Raw genomic sequence first — 24,109 nt, 5'->3', positions numbered from 1 at the left:
AGATTTTATTTTAATTTTATCTAATAGTGGATGGTACAGTAATTACAAACGCTAACAGAATCAGCATATTCCAGTTGCAGCTATAGTCTTATAGTAACTATAATCACCCTTGTAGTAATAAAAGGTAGCGGTAAGTACATTCAATGAATGGAAAGACATGCTTTTGTGTCTCAAATAGTAAACCTCTACGGTAGATGTCTGTCATTTACATCATGAATTATCCCATAGATTTATTTTACCCCATTTATCATTTTGAAGTTGGCCCATCATGCATGTGAAAATGAGGACAGGTTGTTTAATTTCCTCCTAAATGCAATGGCAAACCGAATGATGCAGTACAGACTCCTGTTTTATAATGTTTTTAGTTTTATAATTCATCTTTGCGATATTGCTAGTCATCATTAAAAGCAAAACAAAGTGTTTTGTGTCCTAAACTCTATATAAAAAGATGTATCGTGTACTAGAACCGTACATAAATCTTACAGATGATATTGATTTATGTTTCATGTTTTCAGGGCTTGTTGTTCTGTTGCAGAAATAACTCAATTTAATTTTATTCGCGGTCCGGTTTCCATCAAATCCTGCGCCCTGATCGGCTGGCGAGTGGGTCCGTATCCTACGATACGGACCTCTGGCGAATCGCTCGTTGACAAACAACATGGTAGCAGTTTTTGTCAACATTTATTTTCGCATTTCTCAGGAAAATAGCATTAATTTTGCATCATGGATAGCGATAACGACAGTGTTCACAGTGAAAGCGAGTTTTACTACTCTGAGGAAGAAGAAATAAAATAAAAGATTTCAGGAGAAAGCTAAAACCTGTAATTTGCTCACACCGAGCAAAAACATGGCTGAATCCTGAATGACTCCTATTTGTATAAATAGGGGACTACATAAGTGGCAAAATGTATTTTTTTTTTTTTTTTTCCCCTGCCATGGAAGTGCACTTGTATACCGAGGAGGAAGCCATTTGCATTACAGCCGTGAATGAGGATTCAAAATGGCAGCTCGGCTCGGTTTTCCCTTTCGGGTGCTCTCGTTTTTTGTTAGAATTTGGTAAAGAAAAAAATGAATATTTACCAGCTTAAAGTGCCATTCCACCATTGGATGTATTCTTTGGCATAAAATACAATATATTTTGACAACATATTTAAATGGTATCACTAGATAGAGAAATCTTTTAGCTTCAAAATGATATATCAAACATAATTTTTTGACAACGACAAGTATATTAATTTTGCGACCAAAGTCACCTACCCTTTTAATTTCCGCGCGTGATGTCATCGGCAGGTTCCCCTTCTTGTGTACCATGTGACGTGTGACGTGGCACATATTATCAGCAATGGCGGATAGAACGCGATAAAAATAATACCAATAAATCTAGCTAATACCAATAAATCTAGCTAACTGAAAGATTAACTCAATTTTTCGCAATTTTTTTGGCCCCCATATACGAGGAGAAATGACTCTCTCACTTTGGGGGTTTCCTGGTCTAAAAATAGACCGACACGTGGTACACAAGAAGGGGAACCTGCCGATGACATCTCGTTTCACTACCGCGCGGAAATTAAAAGGGTAGGTGACTTTGGTCGCAAAATTAATATACTTGTCGTCAAAAAATTGTTTGATATATCATTTTGAAGCTAAAAGATTTCTCTGTCTAGTCATGTTGTCATAAAATATATTGTATTTTATGCCAAAGAATACATCCAATGGTGGAATGGCACTTTAAGGTCAGTCCGTATGGTGAAATACCGTGACCTCGGCCTTGAATACTGACCTCAGCCCAGAGGGCCTCACTCAGTACTTTCAAGACCTCCATCACGGTATTTCACGATACGGACCTCCCAGCTGGTAAATTTAAATTTTTTTTTTTTTTTTTTGAGGGGGCTTTTTGTTTGTTTGTTTGTTTGTTTGTTTTTGTTTTTAGTTTGAGGGTGCATTGTGTCAGTGCCAGTTTGAAACTAAGCTATGTTGGAGAAAGCTTTCTAAAAGTTACTGTATGTTCTCACAGTTTACAATGGCATGGTCTGCCATCTCATCTACTAGCTTGTTTTTTGGATTCTTTTTGGTTTCTGGTTGCACTTTAACCCCAAAGGGGAAATTTAAGTGAAAACAAAATAAAGGTAAAACTTGTTTTGAACCATTTCTTTGTCATCTGTAGTTTGATTATTTTTAGTAGGGGGGAAAAATCGATTAAAATTGGATTTTTTTGGTGAAAAAAATCGAGGATTTTTTTGGTGAAAAAAATCGAGGATTTTTTTGGTGAAAAAAATCGAGGATTTTTTTGGTGAAAAAAATCGAGGATTTTTTTGGTGAAAAAAATCGAAGTTTTTTTTTTTTAGGCCATATCGCCCAGCTCGTGTGTGTGTGTATATATACCCCTAGAAAACATATCAGTATTGCCTTGAAAACTTGCCGAAATACCACAAAATTTTAGGGCAAAAGGAAATTCAAGGGGGGCAAAAATGTTTTGAGGCCTGCTGGGGTGTGTGTGTGTGTGTGTGTGTGTGTGTGTGTGTGAGAGAACGTGAACTTTCCAGGAGCTCAGGAGTTTCTAAAATACTCAAACCAGCCCTTCTGGCACCACCAACCGTGCCACAGTTAAAGTCACACAGATCACACTTTTTCTTCAGTCTGGTGTTTGATGTGAACATGAACTGAAGCTCTTGGCCTGTAACTGTATTAATCTTATTCATTGTGCTTTCATGTGATTGGCTGATTAGATAATTGCAGGAATGAATGTGTGTACATAAATAATGAGAGAGTAAGTATTTGGTGTGAGACGACCCTTTTTAAAAATTAAAAAAAAAAAAAAAACCCAGTAGTCTCAGGTACAGTTAGTGCAGTTTTATAAGGAATGAGCTGTAGGTTTTACTGAGCATCTTACAGAACCAGCCACAGTTTTTCTGGACACTGACAGTCACACTTGCTTTTTAATTTTGCACCAAAACCCAGTAGCCTTCATTGTTTTTTTCTTTTTTTAATCTGAAAAGTGGTCTCTCTTAATTCTGTACTAGAAAACGAATGTTTGGAACTCTAAAATGTTTTTGTACTGACTCGATAATGGAGAAGTCATAAAATAGAAATCTGTAACAGTCTGTATGGAAAAAATAGGGTGCCTAAGACACTTGCACAGTACTATGCATGCATACATACATACATACATACATACATACATGCATTGGTTGTGTGGGGTTTATTTGTTTATCTTTTGAGTTGCAGTGTGTTTCTCTGTTTTGGTATCTCTTCAATTTGAGTTCAAGACCCAGATGAATACTGACGAAATCAACACACTTTCCACAAAGTGACTGTAGTCCTCCTTTGTATCTCCTTTCGTCCATGTATTCCAGGAGTACTGGGAGAGAAGGTTGACAAGTTCATAATCGTTTCATCCCTGGCTCCTTTTTCTTGTTGGAGTACTTTTCACAAGTTTCAAAGAATGTTAGGCTGTATCATATATCTTGGCTTTTGATGGAAGCTTGGATACAAAGCATGAATGTTGACTGAGATTTCTATCAAAGCAACTTAGTTACTCTCCTGAAGGTATGTTCTGATGTTTCCCCATGACATTATGAGAATTACTCTGCTTGTGTTCTAGTCTCAGAGCTGTGATGGAGATAGTTATGATGTTATACACAGTTTCATATCTTGACGGTGAGAAGTGGGTGATAGTAATCTCTGAGTAATCTGTAGGTGGTTTCCATCTGATGAAACAGCTTTGGACCATGACGATGGTTATGAGCCATCTTTAAGGTGATAGACCAAGATTATTCATCGTTATAGCAGGAATTAGCTTGCACTCTGTCATAAACGTGAGTCACTGTGAGTGGTACTGTGGAAGTGAGAGATGTGTGAGTGAGTCACATGCTTACGCTACCATTCACGACTGAGGGCTGTCTCACAAGCAGCCTGTGGGTTTTTTTTTTCCTTTCTCTTTTCTCTCTCTCCCCTTACGTGAGCTTGTGTGTGCTCTCCTTGCGTGCCCTGGCTGGTGTTATTTTTAGCTGCTGCGTAGGCGTTGCTGTGGGGGAACCAACAGTAACACTGCCCCCACACATTGCGTGTGCTATGTGCACGCACGCGCACACACCCACCCCTCCTGCACACAGGCACTGTTCATATTTGGTATCCATCTTGGCTGATTGATCACAAATGAACAGCTGAGGTGGAAATCTGTTCACATCTGGGATTTTTTATTTTTATTTTTTGGTATCTTGAACACATCTGTGATTTCCTTAGCAGTAGGGTTAGATTAAATGTAGGGATCCAACAACAAATTGAGATCAGTAAAATAAAATTTAACAATAAAATGGTTTTCTAATGAGTTTCATTCAACATATAATTTAGTAATGAATTTCATTATCAATTATTTGGCCTGTATTATGAAGCATAACTTTGTCGTGCACTATAGACCCCTTTCACATGACGTCACCGCGCCGCGAGATTTTGTTAGGCGCCATATTGGAAGACCAAGTACATGCACTCACAATATAAAACAAAGTACGAGCGAGAGTAAAGTGACACGATGGATGATAATTCTGGTTATGTGAGTACATTGCCAGTTGCAGAAAGGGCACGGTATGTGGAGAAACTGGCTGTGATTGATGGGTTTGACCCATATGATAAGACTCTGGGCAAGGGAGAATGGAAACATAAGGAGGACCTGACACCAATTCTGCCATCTGTTTGCTACCCAGACATTGTAAACTATTTGTTGTTTACACCCAGTGTTCGAACTATGCCGATATTTTCGGGGGGTCCCTTTTTTCCCCTGGGGGGGTGATTGCGCTTGTCTCGGAGCGCGGATCTCCAAACACATGAGAAGCCTATCTTGCGCACATATCATGCGGACTCCACACCTCCACACACGCATCGCGTCTGAAGTCATAACTCATCAGGGGAAATCGTGTCCGCATTGGCATGTTCAAAAAACAACCTCGCGTCAACAATGATACCACACGCAAGAAAAAAAAAAGTCAGGCTACTCAACAACCAACCTGGCAGCAGTGAGCAAGCCCCAAACCATCCTAAATTATTATTATTATTAAATTGTAGAAGTCTGGGAGGCTTGCTCCTCATACAGTTATCAACTTGGGGCCAATTTAGCATGTTTTAAATCTGAATTTCTTGCGTTTGCTTACCTCAAAGTGTCCGCAGATCATGCACAGACTTATCCATTATATCCACAGTTTTTTGCCAAGTCTCACACAGGTTTCTTTCAAGTCTACTGTTGGGCCAATAAATCATAAATAAAACAGCTCAGATTTGTTTAAGTCGTTTGCCACTCCACTTTATTCTCGTGGGTTCACATACCGCTGCCGTTATTTTCCCCTAATCACGAGTTTGTTGGTCTTCCAAAATGGCACAGGGTCTGTTTTTACTTCCGGTTTCGGGTGACGTCAGTGAAAGGGGTCTATTGCTTAGAATTTAAATTGTAAAAGACTTTTTTGATGGAAAATGATGGAAACCGCTACAACGGAAAACAGTGTCAAAGTTCTCAAGTTTGGAAGGCTACGTTACACACCACTGTTTGAGCTTGTTTAGCAGGTTGACCAACTTATCTTTTTCACCTAAAGCCTAGGTCACAACCGGCCGTACGTGCTCCTACGGCCAGTCTACGTGCAAAAAACCGCAAGAAACGCACGGAGGGCGCGCGTGTGACGTGCTGATTTTCGAGCCATAGACCAGCCGCAGAGGTTCTTTGTCATGTCAAGCAAACTCTACAGGCGCTTATGTTTTTTTCAGGTTGCAAGACAAACTTACGGCCAACGTGCGTCTTTCTCCACGAACAAAAAAAAACCACAGCGATTTGGGAAACGCCAAAAATCGTACGGCCAAAAAATTGTACGTCCGGTTGTGACCTAGGCTTTATCAGAAACCATTATCAAAATAATTTTGTTTCAGATCTAGTCATATGGCATTTCCGAAATAAATTAGAGACTCTGATAGGCTTGTGATGTTCTGATAGCCCCTACATATTACACTGCCTCAGTATCCAGTTATAATTACTCCAGTTCTATTACATCACCACACCTGACAATTTCTTACATATTTTGCACATGCTGCAGCTCCACAATTTGAGCATGCTGGTATTATCACACTAAAATACACCATAAGAACAGTCTCTTTCTCCCCATTAAAACAGGACATGAGCCAGTCAGCATATGTATCTGGAATTATTTGCGCAGGTGTTCTACAACCCCAAATCAGAAGAAGTTGGGACAGTATCAGGGTTCCCCCTGGGTTCTGAAAAATATTCTCCACTTTTTTCCCTTGAAAAATAGTGTCAAAGAAGTATTCTTCACTTTTTCTTAGTCTGTATTTTTTCTTAGTTACTGACTTATCAAAGTGGACTTAATACAGGTTTATACCACCCAAACTGGCACAATTCAGATATTTTTACAGATACAGCTAGGCCTTTTCTTTACATATAAAGTTTGGGCTCTGCTCCAGCCTCTAAGAGAGACTTGATTTTGGGCAGCCTGTGCACCATCAAGCTAAAATAAACCTCTTTAGTTTGAGCTTACTTCAGGTTATTTTAGCACAGAATTATTTAGAAGCGGTATTAGGACTCCCTTTAGCCTTTACTTCAACACACAACTTGATTTACAGTTGAGCAGAGTCAAGAAGAGTCTTGGAACAAACACTGAAAGAATCCGATTTTTCCCATCAATTTACAAACCAAATACAGAATGATGCCGTGTTTTACATCATGTGTTAGTTCGCCACAGGGCCATCTCTATTCTAGCTATTGAACAGTCCTCAGTCCAGTTTTTCAGTCCAGTTTTCCTGGGGCTTGTATTTTTTAAAGGAGAACTGAAGGCAAATTTTTATCATCGAAATTATATTTATCTCATTAAAAATAGGAATGCATTTTTGATAGCTATTTTGTCACTGCTATAGCAAGTTATGAGTGTTTTGAAATATGCTATGTAATATCAGTCCATATGTCAAAGCAAGGGCTGTAAACGAGATTCGTTGAGACCTGTGCGAGACATCGTAAAACGTACAGCGGAAATCAAAGTGACCAACATCTGCCAACGTTGTCAAAAGACGCGTGCGCCCTCTTTTGAATGCTGATGTCATCAAGCCGGAAGTTCTGTTTGTTTTTGATAGCAATCGGGGAAAGTTTGGGGAAAAAAAAGTAGGCAGTAATCGTCATTTTAAACTCGTTTTTGTGCAATATTTCGTTTGGAAAACAGTTTTCAAAATGGTGGCGCTGACACTTCACATTTCAAAGTCTCGCATAAGTCTTGTGAAGATCGTGCGGATACGCGACGCCTGCCGTGGACCAAATGAACTAAATTCAACATGGCTAAAAACCGAATAGGCCGATAAGTATAATATTTAATTGCAATTAGTTGCCAATACGAGTCACGATATAAGGTTACTAAAACCGAAAACGTAATTGAATAACACGTTAATTAAGAAATAAAGCAAGTTTAAAAATGACTTCAGTTCTCCTTTAAAAGAAAACCCATTTTTAAAATAGTTATGAAAATAGATTGATTATAAACTGATTTGTGCGAATAATTGAAAATAAGGTGCTCACACAACTAAGAGATCCATCTCCAAAAGTCAAGTTTCTATGCAGAATGGACTATTTCGTGGAGGCCGCCATTGCAAATATTCTAACCAATCAGAAAAATCCCCATGATCGTTTCCGGTAATGCTCTGACATCATTTGGGCACTAGGCATGGAAGCGCTGCATAGCGAGTAAGACTTGAAGCTGCTTCTGGCTGGAGATTTTCATTAAAAGTTTATATGGAAAAAAAAATTGAAATTCCATTTTTCTAACAAAAAAGTGGAGGGGGAAAGATAATACTGATAAGCAGCAAGGGAATAGTGAACAGCTGGTCTCCTCCTATTTGACTGAATGGGGAAGGTAACTTTTCATATTTATACCCCCACAGGGCTCGTGCAGGTCCTTGAACTCCTTGAAAAGTGCTGGAATTTGAAAACTCATTTCAAGGGCACTTGAAACTCCTTGAAAATAGGAAAAATTCCTTGAAAAATTGTAAATACTTCTTGAAAAAAAAAACTTAAATTCTTCCCATGTATTTAGGTGTAATAAATTAAATTAAAAAGGAAAAATTAGAGAAATGAAGCGAGATGACACGATTGTCATTTAAAATGAACACACTGGGCTTTCTGTGTTTTCGCACATGCGCTTTGGTTCTCTGGCGCCATATTGAATTCTCCTGTTGGGCGTGCAGGCATGCACATGTACAAATTGACTCACTATTAGCAAGTCTTTTGAAAGGCAAGAGTCATTTCTGCAAATTATGGCAGCTTGTGTAATGCTAAATCCTCTTTCAACGCCCGCCTGGCTGCGTTATCCCACAGCCAGGCGGGCGTTGAAAGAGGATTTAGCATGAGCAGTGAGTTGATGCAATATAATTTCAAAGAAAAGTCAGTGATTGCAATGCGCACAATATATGACCACATTCAGAAGTGTAGAGGGGTGTTAAACGTGAAGATCGATCAAGATGTAAGAAATGCTGCACGAAATGCGTCATCCATTTATCGAAGTGAGCAAAGGAAACAACAAGAAATGGAAAAGAGAGCGCATGAACAAGGATGTCAGTGATGAAATTTTCACTATGCAAACAAGGAGACGACGTATACTAGAAGATTCATCTCAACTGAGTGTGTTCACAAGCTGATGGAACTAGCAGAACAAGAATGCAAGATAGTGCATGTCACAAAAGCTAACAGCTTCAAGAGGACAATAAAGGATATGGAACTCGAGGCTAATGAACTAAACGACAAAATTGAGGTGCTAAAGAAGCTCAAGCGTTAACGTTTTTAATTTTGAGTGAACCAAATCGCTTAGCCGCAATGGTTATATTGCTATAACATTAAAGACGGTTTGTTGCAAACAAATTCTGCTGTGTACAGTTTTTTAGAAAGTTTTCCATGTTTAAATTTGTTGTTGAAATGTAACAGATTTCAATTATATCAGTGACAGTGTTTCTAACGATTGTTTTCTAAATCTGTTTTAAAATATAACAAGCGAAAATAAAAGAAACAAATAAAATGTAACACCTGTGCAAAGGCCATGCTTTTTTCTAATAACAAACGAAACAAAAGGCTCGGCTACCAAGCTTCAAACCATGAGCGACTTTAACGATCATAAATTCCAAAACTAAACACCTCAAAAAGCAAAGAATACTAAATATAAACACAAACTATGTCGATATCATGGTTATGAAACTGGTTGCGGAGTATTTTGGAAAGGTTTTTGCAACCCAAAACGCCAGTTTTCCTCATTCAAAAGTTCAATCAAATGTTCATTATCCTGATTGTACCCATTGTGATGTGGTCCTTGAAAATTTTGATTTTGGTCCTTGAATACTCCTTGAAATGTCCTTGAATGTCTTCCCAAAAATCCTGCACGAACCCTGCCCCGGTACAAGTAGTGCTGCCGTGACAGCCTTGTTCTGCAGACTGTAACCTTGCTACAAGCAGATCTGCATACAATCTGACTTGCCTAAATCTGTTGACGAGGTAAATGTGTGAGTTTTTACACATTCCTGGCAGCATAAGCACTCTAGCACGCTTGGCATGCTCTCGACTCATTTATGAAAAACTTGAAGATGTCACCAAGCTAGCCTACCATAGTTACCTTAGTAGATGGTCCAACCCCTGCGGCAACACAGAAAGAAAATCAACATTGTCACCTTAATAGACCTTTCACTTTGCCACTTCAGTACTGAAGTATACACTCAGCCTTGAGCCCAAATGATGTCACGCGTCGCCCTTCCAACAGGCAACATGGCAGCCTCCTGGTGGCATTAGAGTAGTGATATAAAAACGCTCATAATGTTCTTATAAATGGTCAAACTTGCCTGAAACTTTTCTTATGGGCTCTCAATATTACAAGCTACCAGCCTAGGCATGTATTTACTTTTACATTTTCTATTCCTTTAAAGGAGATTAGCATCCCTTGGTTGGCAAGGTTATATCTAACTTTACAAAGTAATATTATCACCCACACACATTCAAAGGTTATGACCTCTTTATTACTGATTTTGCCACTGCTCTTTTGAAATTTGTTATTCACTTCAGTTTCTGTCTCCTTATCAACACCCATAATGTCTCAGGAAACTGAGGCATGTCAATTGACTTGATGTCACGAGTAAAATTAATCATCAATTTAATAAAAATATATAATTTCTCACTCACATATATGTGAGTGAGAAATGATATATTTTTATTAAACTGATGATTAATGAGAATTAAATAATGACGTGATTTGAAACAGGTAATTGTAATCATGATTTGGTACAAAACCTGTATCCAGGAAAGGCTTAGCCTTTGAGGAGCAAAGATGGGCCAAAGATCTCCAGTTTGTCAACAAATGCGTGAGAAAATTACTGAAATGTTTAAAAACAAATGTTCCTCAAAGAAAAATATGAAGGAATTTGGATAGTTCACCCTCTCTGGTGCATATCATTAAATGACTCAAGGAATCTGGAGGAATTGCACTGTGTAAAGGGCAAGGGCACAAGCCTAAGCTGAACAGCCCCATGACCTCCAATCCCTCAGAAGGCACTGCATCAAGAACCATCATTCATCTATAGCTGATAAGCCCATGTGGTTCTGGGATTACTTTGGCAAACCTTTGTCAAGCTACAATACGGAGTTACATCCAGAAAGACACATTCTAAGCTACATTGTTGTATTACAACATGCAAAATCCCAGGTGGCATCTAAGTCAGTTGTTTTCTATTTTAATCCTTTTTTTTTTTTTCTTTGGGGTAAATTACCTTTGCCAAGGGAACTGAGACAACCCCATACCATGATAGACCCTGGCTTTGGGACTTGTTCCTGATAACAGTCTGGATGGTCCTTTTTGTCTTTGGTCCAGAGCCCACGCTGTCCATTTCTTCCAGAAAAGACCTGGAATGCTGATTCGTCTGACCACAATATACACGTTTCCACTGTGTGATGGTCCATCCCAGATGCCTCTGAGCTCAGAGAAGTCGTCGACAGTGCTTCTGGACACAGTTAACATAAGGCTTCCTTTTGGTAAAGTTTTATCTACCATTTCTGGATGTAACTCCGTATTGTAGCTTGACAAAGGTTTGCCAAAGTAATCCCAGAACCACATGGGCTTATCAGCTATAGATGAATGATGGTTCTTGATGCAGTGCCTTCTGAGGGATTGGAGGTCATGGGGCTGTTCAGCTTAGGCTTGTGCCCTTGCCCTTTACACAGTGCAATTCCTCCAGATTCCTTGAATCATTTAATGATATGCACCAGAGAGGGTGAACTATCCAAATTCCTTCATATTTTTCTTTGAGGAACATTTGTTTTTAAACATTTCAGTAATTTTCTCACGCATTTGTTGACAAACTGGAGATCGTTGGCCCATCTTTGCTCCTCAAAGGCTAAGCCTTTCCTGGATACAGGTTTTGTACCAAATCATGATTACAATTACCTGTTTCAAATCACGTCATTATTTAATTCTCATTACTAGGCCTAAATTGCCCCATCCCAACTTTTTTTTGGAATGTGTTGCAGGCCTGAAATGCCAGAACGGCTGTATCTTAATAAATGAAATGAAGTTGACCAGACAAAATATGAAATGTTTTGGGTTCATTCTGTCTGCAATGAGATAAGTCAGTCAGTTTAGAAATCACTGCTTTCTTCTTTTATTTGCATTTTCCATGCCATCCCAACTTTTTCTGATTTGGGGTTGTAAAACACCATTTAAAACTCCAATATTAACTGTGACTGCATGGAAATCATCCACTTACCCCATTTCACACACTTACGGGGTGCCCTTACTTTGTCAGAGCGCAAAACTGCCTGTTCTGTCAGGGGTGGCATATGTTTTGTCCCCTGTTAATTACTAGCCAGTCATGGGCGTCTGAGAGCTCATGCATACGGAAGTGGGCGGGATGACCCTTTCCTAGAGCGTGTTACACTGCATAAGCAGCAGTTCAAAAAGATGCAGACAGCTGGCTTCACGAACCTCAAAATGTTCATCAGCATGCTGTTACAGTGAGACTGTGGCATCGACTAGAACAACTGGGAAGACCAGAAATCGTAGTGCCTGGAGAGCAACCATCAGAGAAAGAGTTGAGAGTTTCGAAAACCAGAGGACAAACCACATCGAGGAGAAGAGGAGGCAAAGGAAAGAACGTGCAAAATCCAGACCGCCTGTGCCTTCCCACCACCAGCATCTGCAATAAATCCTGTAAGTCAAGGATTTGGCTCCTCAGCCACCTGAGAACCCACCGAGACCGAGCTGCCAACAACTAGGAGAACATCATCCTTGCTTTCAACGACAACGTTCAGACATTTTCAGCAGCCAAACACTGAATATGATGTGGATATTGGGACAACTTGTGAAATGATTTATTTTAAAACTTTGTTTTTACTGTTTACTTCACATGACTACAGATTCACTTACAAGTTCACCATCCAGCTTACAGTATCTGACTGCCCTTCTCTCCTTCAACTTGAAATAATAGAACTGTTCTCTACCAGATTTTTTTAAATCGGTTCTGGATGATTAAATCTTTTTTTCTTCTTTTTTTAATGGTAAATTATGAGCAGGGAAAAATATCTATTTCAAACGTTTGTGGTCAGATCTGTCCATCAGATCATGTTTTATGTGCTTTCAACAATCACTAACAAAAAGAGAAGGAAATAAAAGTTTGTGTGGTTTAAGTCAATAGCCTGTGTAGTGAGAGCAGACAGGAGTCTCGGGCTGCTGTCTGAAGATTTTATTTCGGTGCTTTCTGACCATTGACTTTTAATATAGTAATTTTGTCCAATAAAATAATGCTTCTGTTAACACCATCAGATTTCTGAAAAAACACTGCCAAACTCTGTATCTGCCCCAGCCAAACCCTATACACTTTTTATAGCCCAATATCAAGACCATTCATTCAGTGTTCCCACACATCCTGGAAAAGCTGTTGACCAAGTTTGGTCAACACTTTGGTCAGCATTTTGTTTCAGTTGCTGGCTAGCTGCTTTTGCCTGCAAATGGTTAAGATTTGTGATTCAACTCTGGCTAGTAGGAATGGTTTGAAATGTACATGGAGGGAGAGTTGGATAATGAATGGGAAGCCAGGGTCAAAGACAGTGAATGGGAGCTCAAATGTACATCAGTCAAACACCAGCTAAATTCTGGCTAATGATAATTTATTACTTTGCATAGTCTCTTCCAACACAATGCTGCGTTGTTGCGGCAAAATGGACAATAACACATTTAACTTTTGTTGTTTTTAACAACAGAAAATGTATTTAAATATTTATTTCACAAAGGTGCTAAAATTGTCTGAGTAGGTTTTAACTCTGTTAAAGCTGTACTGCCTTTCAGATTTTTCAAGTGTAGGTCTCATCTCGTTATCTCTAGCCGCTTTATCCTGTTCTACAGAGTCGCAGGCAAGCTGGAGTCTATCCCAGCTGACTATGGGCGAAAGGCGGGGTACACCCTGGACAAGTCGCCAGGTCATCACAGGGCTGACACATAGACACAGACAACTATTCACACTCACATTCACACCTACGGTCAATTTAGAGTCACCGGTTAGCCTAACCTGCATGTCTTTGGACTGTGGGGGAAACTGGAGCACCCGGAGGAAACCCACGCGGACACGGGGAGAACATGCAAACTCCGCACAGAAAGGCCCTCGCCGGCCATGGGGCTCGAACCCGGACCTTCTTGCTGCAAGACGACAGCGCTAACCACTACACCACCGTGCCGCCCCAAGTGAAGGTCATAAAAAGAATTTTCCCCGACACCCAGTTATTTTTGTTTAGTGGTCCGAAAGCTACTGAATTCGAATCACAGACTAACAATTTTATTAGTGGGTGGGTTTTTTTTTTAATATAGTACAATTAATGAATTTAGGGCCATGTGGCCCTAAATTCTCGGCTATTTTTTTCCTGCTTCATCATGACCCAATTCAAGATATGTCATGCATCATGTGGTGGGCTTTCCCCGTTTGTGCAAGGCATTGTGGGATACAAATTTGAAACGGGAGAGAAAAATGGAGGTCGTGAGTGTGCGAATGAAATGTGAAAGACTGACTACAGTAATGGAAACCAAGAAGAAAAGATGTTATGTTGATAAGGAAAGGAAATGCAGGACCAAACTAATAAATATCAGCACTCAGCGAGCACCTCAGTGTGATCAGCTGTTCATTTAGCAACAGAGTGATGTAACTGTCAGTGCACGGTCAAAGATAAACCTACAACACTGGATGCCAGTTGCCATAAAACCCAAAAGAAGGTAAACCTGTGCATGCGCACACGGACTTCCTCTATCTGCTTGATTGCGCGAAGCGAGTGATTTCATGCACATTATTTGCTAGGGAATCCCCTCAAATTGAAGAAGTTCCCAGCCACAGAATGGGCTGATATTTTGTGAGAGATTACAGAAATAAGCATACATCACAATGACCAAACTTCAGAGGGGACCAAATTTCACCAATTTTATGAAATGGAAAAGGCTGTCTAGCTTTAACAGGCTGAATGACACCTTTCTATCTTAAAGTCCCCATGACATGGTTTCATAGCCGTGAATGATTCAGTATATTGATCCATCCCCCCCACCCCCCGAAACAGGAAGTCAAGGATGTAGGATGTAAGAGTGATATGTTGAACTGCTTGACTTATTCACACAACAGCCAATAGAGAGATGCCACACTGCCAAATCTAAACAAACCGGGCAGTAGCTTAGCAAGCTAGCTAAATACTAAGAACAGTGAAGAGATTAACAAGAGCCTTTTACTGACTTGCTGATGAAGCTTGTGTTTTGTGAGCGAAAACGAACTGGTGGCAGAAAGTGACAGCGGTGTCTGGTGTCAATTCGCAATTTCTTTTTCCAGTTATTGTAATGGCTTGCGAGCAAAGACCGATTGTCTTACATTAATGAACCAAACCCTTAATGACGAGGTGAGGTTTTCTGACCCGTATTCGCACCAGTGATGTGGTTCCAGGGCTTGGCTAAATTCTTGCTCAGTCATAGTGCAAAGTCAATATCACAGATATATTACCATATGCCTAATTCATTCATTAAATACTTGAATGTAAATACCAAATGTAGCTAAACTGTCTGAGCAGTTTGGTTTGTTTACATGCTACATTTGATTACATACTACTGTTGCTGTCAATGGTGTTTACTGTTATGAAATAGCCTACTGAGAATGCCAGCTTTGTGGTTGTTGCTGTTATTAATTTATCGTTATAAACTCCCATCATTGATTTTTGCTTGTGTATCTGAAGAATGGTGGAGAAAACTTTGACTGATATGAAATGAGCACTGCAGAGATGAGAATTCTGGATTATGATAAAGCGGTATGTTTTGCTTTAAAGGACATCCTTGATGATGGTATTCTATGATTTTTTTAAAAGTTATTTATTTATTTTGTATTCCTATTCTAACGTCCAGCTGCACAGCAAAACATTTTCCTTCTCCTACTGGGGATTTTACCCATTTCCTTCCACTTGTTTCTGCTGTCTTTTTGCCACCACAATGCAACTGCAGTGACCTCATTGTGACATCCACTCCAGATTGGTCTATTGAATGCAAAGGGCTCAGAAACCATTTTTATTTCAGTGGCCTTTTAAACAGTCTTTACTGCATGGAAAAGTTTAAGTCTAATTTGTTCCCTTTTAGGGTGAAGTGTTGTGGTGAGTGTAGGCAGGAACGGGTGGAGTGCGAAGAGGATGTGGGGTCCAGCAGCGGCCTACTCGGACAGATCTGTGTATTCTTGGGCTCTCACTGGCGGAAAGTGGGTCACTGGGTCATGCTGTACCACTGTCACTGCCATGAAAATGCTATTTTCTCACAAGACTTGTGTTCTGCCTGCCTGCAGGGTGAAAGTTGTTAGTAACACTTGTATGTTTGATGGAGAGGTGGCTAGTCCCTGAGGCAGAGACTTTACTTACTTATTCTGTAGTCTTTCCCAAAGGATAAGCCATTTATTACTTTTTCTAACAGTTAAATCAAACTGAGTTTAAGGACCTGTGGATGGAAATTGTCTATAGAATCTGATGGTGTCAGGGATCGAAACGGGAATTTGGGAGCACTGGTCCATTTGGACCAGTGCCTCTCAGAGGTACTGGTCTGTATTAATAATTACAAATTTCAAGCCGATTTTATATATTTATTCATATAATACAACCATATTGTACATGAGTGATCAATTTCAGCTGTCTATAAACTTCATCAGTCATCTCAGGGCCACATACAGTGGGGCAAAAACAGTATTTAGTCAGTCACCAATTGTGCAAGTTCTCCCACTTAAAAAGATGAGAGAGGCCTGTAATTTTCATCATAGGTATACCTCAACTATGAGAGCCAAAATGAGAAAAAAAATCCAGAAAATCACATTGTCTGATTTTTAAAGAATTTGTTTGCAAATTATGGTGGAAAATAAGTATTTGGTCAATAACAAAAGTTCATCTCAATACTTTATATACCCTTTGTTGGCAATGACAGAGGTCAAACGGTTTCTGTAAGTCTTCACAAGGTTTTCACACACTGTTGCTGGTATTTTGGCCCATTCCTCCATGCAGATCTCCTCTAGAGCAGTGATGTTTTGGGGCTGTCGCTGGGCAACACGGACTTTCAACTCCCTCCAAAGATTTTCTATGGGTTGAGATCTGGAGACTGGCTAGGCCACTCCAGGACCTTGAAATGCTTCTTGAAAAGCTACTCCTCCGTTGCCCGGGCGGTGTGTTTGGGATCATTGTCATCCCAGCCTGGTGCAGGTCTACAATTTTGTTTCTGGTGTCCTTTGACAGCTCTTTGGTCTTGGCCATAGTGGAGTTTGGAGTGTGACTGTTTGAGGTTGTGGACAGGTGTCTTTTATACTGATAACGAGTTCAAACAGGTGCCATTAATACAGGTAACGAGTGGAGGACAGAGGAGCCTCTTAAAGAAGTTGTTACAGGTCTGTGAGAGCCAGATATCTTGCTTGTTTGTAGATGACCAAATACTTATTTTACCGAGGAATTTACCAATTAATTCGTTAAAAATCCTACAATGTGATTTCCTGGATTCTTTGCCCCCATTCTGTCTCTCATAGTTGAAGTGTACCTATGATGAAAATTACAGGCCTCTCTCATCTTTTTAAGTGGGAGAACTTGCACAATTGGTGACTGACTAAATACTTTTTTGCCCCACTGTACTTTTTGAGCGATATCCGTTTGTTTTGATAGCTGTCAGAAATGTCAAGCCAAGGACTTTTAAACTTCACGGGGGTCTAATCTATCTGACCAATAGCGGTTCAAGTTACATTTGTCTTCACGGGCAGCAACGAAAATGAATGGGAAGAAACGAAACTTCGCGCAGCCATGCTGCATGTAGCGGTGTATACTGCGCACGTAAACAATATGGCGGCACCCGCGTCTATGTCAACTTGACAAATGTCTCACAAAATCTATTGAAATTATCGTAAACGGTAAAATAGACCAAGTTCTGCTTAAAATGGGCGAGAATCGTTGATGGAAACCATCGAGGCAGTGAGTAGTTTGATATATATAGCGTGGCGAGCCAGTCGCCCACTCAGTCGAGTACATGTTGTCACTAGTCGCCCGTACCCTTTCCAACTCGCATTGGCGAGTGGGCGACCGCCCGTTTCGATCCCTGTGGTGTGGTTGCGATCGTTTTAAAAACTGTTCAGTTTTGTTCATTTAAAGACTTTTACTTGACTAAAAAGGACTGTGGATAATGTGATTGTTTTAGAACAATAGGGTTGTATAAACTTGGATAAATCTGTTATAGGTATGTAACCAAATATGTATACGTTATTCAGAGTGATCAGATGGAGTTTGCATGTTCTCTTCATGTCTGCGTGGGTTTCCTCTGGGTGCTCCGGTTTCCCCCACAGTCCAAAGAGATACAGTTAGGTTAACTGTCTCCTCTAAATTGTACATAGGTCATACATGGACGTGTGTGCATGAATGGTGGTTTCCTGAGGGTTGCAGCAGGAAGGGCATCTGGCGTAAAACTATGCTCCAATTAATGATGTGGACCAATAGGGTCCACTTGGCAGTGACCCCACACACGAGTGGTATAAGCTGGAAGAAGTGATTTCAGAATGATCAGATAATTCCTCTAAACAGAATAGAAAACCTACTAAAAATAAGTGGAGTTCACAGGACATCTGTGTGAGACTAGGTTGGGACTGGGATGCAACCAAAGTCATTTGGAGTTTTTCCTTTCATGAAGCTTGTGGGACAAAGACCACATTTTTACTAACGTGAGGCATTTACAGAGTTCATTCATTCATCTTTAGTACCTGGTGAGAGTCGCAAGTTATTAGTTTGTTTTGGGAAATGGAACAAACCACAAAAGACAATTAAATGCCATGGGCAGGTACAAACATAACACGAGTGGGATTTTAAAAAAAAAAAAAGCCCTACATACATTTCTAGTTGAGCATGATGCCGGACTCTTTTTTTTTTTTTTTTAAACTTGCTTTAGGCCACACCTACTTTGGGTTTAAATCCAGATACTGATATTTTAAGCAGTAACCAGATGTAGTTAGTGTCAGTGTTACATCTCTAATGTTGTATTAAGAGCGTAAACATGGAGTAAATCATCTTTACTGGACCGTATACATTGTCTGTTTATGCCAATGAGTTTTCAGTCATTTGTCTGATCTCTGCATTTTTCTTTCTCTACAGGATAAACATCATGATGCTGCGCATGAAATTATTGAAACCATACGGTACGTATTGTTCATATCCTGCACTAACAGGTGACGGAGATGCAGGTTGCTGATGTGTAACTAAAGTGTTTGTGTCTGACTAGTTGGGTGTGTGAAGAGATCCCTGACCTTAAACTGGCAATGGAGAACTACGTGCTTATTGACTATGACACAAAAAGGTATTGTTTTACCCAGGACATCTATTTAAAAAATTAAATGTAAAGCTGGGCTTACACTCTGTGGTGTTGCATTAAAGTGTGTGAATTGCACTGTGCGAAAGGGCAAATGATTTCAGTGGGCTGTTGTGAGAAGTATCAGAAGCCTAATGTTTGTGGTGGTCTTGCTTTCTGTAACTAGAGATGTTGCAGGCTGCACAGCAAATGGCAAGCTCATTTCACAGGTTTGAATCCTGTGACAAGCTAGGTCATCTCAGAGTAAGAAAAATTCACAAAACATGAGAATTCCTATGGCCTGATGAGGAAGAAATAATGCTTAATATTATCCACCATCTCCTTTCACACACTACTGGAGCAGTGCATCACTCCTCACACATCAGGGTGTAATAATAAAACAAAGTGAAATTAAATTGCAAAGTCAATAATCAAACATGAAATAAGACAACAGCAGCCTGATCATCAGTCATGATAATCGGAGTCTTGGCACGTTCAGAATGTACACAAAACTGTAACAGCCATGCACAGGGTGACGATATGTCGTCAGTAGCAATGTAACAATACACTCCAGTCATGATACAATTAGGGGTGGACCCAACTATTTGGATATTCGCGCAGCTGAAATAAAGCATGTGCCTTTTCCTGTGCACCTCCTTTATCATTATCATCATCAGTAGTAATAGTAGTAGGGACTTAATGCACTGAGTCGTTGGGCTCCATTTCTCCCCACGCAGCATCGTGTTTAGGAAATGAAGCGCACATGAGCACCAGCTCATGCCGTTTCACGTGTGCATGCACACACACACGCGCGCACACAGCATTGCCAAGCCCTCAAACCCCAAAGTTTAAATGAAGGAAAATTATGATTGAAAAGGCTTTTTTTTTCCTTAAACAAACAGGATTGAGTCCAAAGAAGTTGGGATGCTGTGTAAAACAAAAATGGAATGCAATGATTTGCAAATCTTTTTTTTTTTTTAAACCTATATTCAATTAAGACAATATGAAGACAAGATGTGTAATGTTCAAACTGAAACTTGATTGGTTTTTGTAAACATACACTCACTCTGAATTTGATGCCTGCAACATGTTCCAAAAACAGCTGGGACAGGGGCATGTTTAACATGGTGTTGCATCACCTTTTCTTTTACTAACACTCTGTAAGTGTTTGGAAACTGAGGACACTAATTGTTGAAGTTTTTGAAAGTCTTTCCCATTCTTGCTTAATCAGTTGCTCAAGAGTCCGGAGTCGTTTTTTGCGCTTCAAAATGTGCCATGCATTTTCACTGGGAGGCGGGCAGGCTGGTTTAGCACCCACATTCTCTCACTACGAAGGCATGCTCTTGTAACACGTACAGAATGTGGCTTGGCATTGTTTTGCTGAAATAAGTAGGGATGTCCCTGAAAGAAATGTCTGAATGGCAGAATATGTTGCTCCAAAACCTGTATGTACCTTTTCAGCATTAATGCTGCCTTCACAGAGTGCCCATGGCATGGGTAATTTGCACATAATATACCCCCCATACCATCACAGATGCTGGCTTTTGAACTTTGTGCTGGTAACAATCTGAATGATCCTTTTCCTCTTTAGCCCTGAGGACACAACAACCATGATTTCCAAAAATGATTTGAAATGTGGATTCATTAGACCACAGCACACTTTTCAGCAGTCCATCTCAGATGAGCTCAGTCCCAGAGAATGTGGCGCTGTTTCTAGACATTATTGATGTCCTTTCGCTTTACATCAGGGGTCATCAAACTACGGCCCGCGGGCCGACTCCGGCCCTCCACCCCCCTTTGACCGGCCCCCCAGCTCCTCTGCCCCCCACCACTTGAACCGGCCCTATGAGGCAATCCCCAAAAGTGGACATGGCCTATTTTTTTAAATTGCTTTTTGGCAAATAATAACATGTCTGCATCTTGTATTTTGTTGATTTTATCAATTAAAATTGATATTTAGTTATAAAATGAACTATTCATATTTTCCGAATTTTCGTCATATGCTCGCGATCAAGCAGTGACAGGCAGCGCATGCGCAGAGAACTGTCAGTGTTCAGGACCGCAAAATGGCTAGCGGTCAGCTGACAGAGAGTGCAGAGTTTTTAAAAGAACAGTGGACCACCGATTATTTTTTCGTTCAGTGTAAGGACCGTGCAGTTTGTCTTGTATGTAAAGAAAGTGTGTCGGTTTTCAAAGAATATAATCTGCGTCGTCACTACGAAACCCGCCACAAAGAGTATGCTAGTTTGCGAGGGCAAACAAGAGAAGACAGGATTCGGAGGATGAAATGCGGACTGGCTGCACAACAGAATGGATTCCTTCGCCAAACCCAGATCAACCAGGCTGCTGTCCGAGCTAGCTATAAGGTAGCTCACCTACTAGCTACCCATGGAAAGCCGTTTACTGATGGGGACTTTGTTAAAGTATGCATGCTTGCTGTGGCTGAGGAGGTGTGTCCCGACAAGAAGGATGCGCTCAACGCGGTGAGTCTCTCCACACCTACTATGACCAGGCGAACCGAAGATTTGGGGGACACAGTGTATGACCAGCTGAATGAGAAAGCGTCAGAATTCGAATTTTTTGCTTTGGCCATGGATGAGAGCAATGACGTGCAGGACACAGCACAACTGCTGTGATCTATTGCTCATATTATAATTTCACTGTTTTTTTTTTTTAAATGTATTTATTTTATAGGCCTATTTATTTGACCTTTATTAAGTGCTGCACACAATTATTATTAATATTATTAATAATATCAACAGGCCTACCTACAATTTATAATTTTCCACTCACCTTTGCCAGGGTCAATCACCTCAACTAGGCAGATGTTTCTTACCTTGACAGCTTTGATGTTATTTTTATTAGAAAATAAATAAATGGAATATCTGTGGTATTTCAAATTAAAACAGTGTGAAGACTCGATTACTACTTTTGCAAACTACTAGTAAAGATAAACAAATATGTGCCAGGAATCAAGTGTGGATATAGTAGTGTGGATATAGTAGCGGGGATGGCTGTGCCAGGCTAGTAATCTCTACTACCCAATGAGGCCTGCTGGTGGTCATATTTGTCTGGGTCATACAATGTATATAGCTGACCCGACCCCGGCCCCCCATCACAGTCAGGAACGACAATGTGGCCCCCAGAGAAAAAAAGTTTGGTGACCCCTGCTTTACATGGTAGATGCGGTGATGAAGTGTGTTTACTGACAGTGGTTTTCCTGAGCTCATGTCGTAATGTCCTTTATACAATCGTCAGTTTTTAATTAAGTACCGACTGTGGGATCAAAGGCCACAGGCGTTCAGTGTTGGTTTTCGGCCTTGCCCCTTTTATATGCAGATATTTTTCTGTATTCTCTGACTCTTTTGATATTATGGATTGTTGGTGAAATCACGAAATTCCTTGCAATTGTACATTGAGAAACATTGTTCTTAAGCCGTTGGACTGTGGGTGGTAAAAGAGAGCAACTGGACTTGCTTGAAGATTCTTGAAGATGTTTCACCTCTCATCTGAAAGGCTTCTTCAGTAGGGAGTATCAGGTACTGGAACGGCCATCACTGAACAAAGGTGGTGGTCTAAGACATCATTTATCAGCCACCTACAATGCAGTCCTTAGCACACTTCCCAGACAACTGAATGCACACCAAAACCCAGCTGTTTTCAGTGACTCACAGGAGGACAGATGCCCCTTTTCCACCAAATCAGTTCCAGGGCTGGTTCGGGGCCAGTGCTTAGTTTGGAACCGGGTTTTCTGTTTCCACTAACAAAGAACTGGCTCTGGGGCCAGAAAAACCGGTTCCCGGCTAGCACCAGCTCTTTGCTGGGCCAGAGGAAAGAACCGCTTACGTCATCGGGGGGACGGAGTTGTTAAGACCAACAACAATAGCAAGACCGCCAAAGCCAACATAACACCAGCTAACGTTAGCTCATAACAAAGGCTAACATAACCATCTCGCATTCAGTGTAAGTAAGAGTCAAAACGTTATTAGGTTATTACCTGTCTCCTAGAACGTAATCGCCGTCCACTCAAAACCTGTCGATCAACACAAATATATTGGATCTGCCGTTTTCTGATCCCAATGAAGTGCCGTAAAGCCAGAAGCAGCAGCTGTACAAATGCGAAGTCATCCATTATTGTTGCTGTTGTTGCTGCTTCGATGCTCGCGCCAAGGTTTATGCAAACGCAGCGACGTAATTGACGTATACAGTGATGTAATGATGTGGCTCCCCTTAGCACCCCGAGCTATGGAAAAGCAAACTGGTTCTCAGCTGGCTCGCAAGTTGAACGAGTTGTGAACCAGCACCAGCACTGGCCCCGAACCAGCCCTGGAACTGATTTGGTGGAAAAGGGGTAAGAGAGAACCAACAATCCATTGATCATCCCAACAACTCTCTAGGCCGTTCACACCCAGCCCCCAGTGACTCACATCAACAGGATGTCTCAACGATGCCTTAGGATTGCTTTTCATCCATGAGAGGATAAATACCTGATAGTCCCTATTAGCCCATGTTTACATTAGACCGTATCAGCGGATCATCAGATTAACGTTTTTAAAACGATTAGTGTGCACACAGCAACACCAATACACGATTTGCGTGCACATAGCAACGCCAATACACGGATACGCTCGGCTCCGCAGGCATCCTGCGCTCCAAATCACTCCGCCCTGAACAGCGAGTGCCCTCTGGAGGGTGCGCACTCCGGCCCTGCGCAGCTCACACAGCGCGCGAGTGAAGTGCACAAGCCACGATTCGGGACTGAGCCGCTGTGTGTGTGATCCCAGTGCATATCACTTACTACTTGCAAGTGGAAGGATGGCAAGCCTAAAGACAATCATAACTACACAATAGGCAGTATTTGCATCAGTATTTGCAGTATTTTCATACTTTTATACTCTTTAATGAAAGGTGATACAAGGCGGAAGTCCGCGCCGTTTTTCAGCAGTCGCGTCACATGACCAACGCCAGCGAATCAGGAAGGTGGATGTCACAGTGACGTTGTCCAATGAGACGCCAGCTAGAGCTCAGCACAGCGTATCCACATATTCTGAATGTTTACACAGCACCGGAGCTGACACGATCTGGATTGAATACGTGGACGCTGGCGGATTCCCATTTCCCGGCGTTTCCAGGCGGTTTAATGTAAACGGACAGTGCATCCGCGAAGAAAACGAGACAGATATGGTCTAATGTAAACGTAGCCTTAGTCAGACAGAACTGAAGAAGCCTTTCGGATGAGAGGTGAAACG

The 24,109-nt window shown here is 40.8% G+C and overlaps 1 protein-coding gene across 3 annotated transcripts in view; it reads left to right on the top strand.

Moving 5' to 3' along the window:
- Positions 1 to 24,109, top strand: part of dot1l (DOT1-like histone H3K79 methyltransferase) — a 94,836-nt gene that overhangs the window by 22,792 nt on the left and 47,935 nt on the right. For all 3 annotated transcript variants that reach the window (XM_060941822.1, XM_060941821.1, XM_060941820.1), the window contains exons 2-3: positions 18,668 to 18,711; positions 18,795 to 18,869. In XM_060941822.1, the coding sequence (XP_060797805.1) occupies positions 18,668 to 18,711; positions 18,795 to 18,869 (119 nt within the window). The remainder of the gene's footprint in view (positions 1 to 18,667; positions 18,712 to 18,794; positions 18,870 to 24,109) is intronic.

This window comes from Neoarius graeffei, chromosome 15, assembly GCF_027579695.1.
Source record: "Neoarius graeffei isolate fNeoGra1 chromosome 15, fNeoGra1.pri, whole genome shotgun sequence".
Lineage (NCBI taxonomy): Eukaryota > Metazoa > Chordata > Actinopteri > Siluriformes > Ariidae > Neoarius > Neoarius graeffei.
This window is presented reverse-complemented; position numbering and strand designations above follow the sequence as displayed.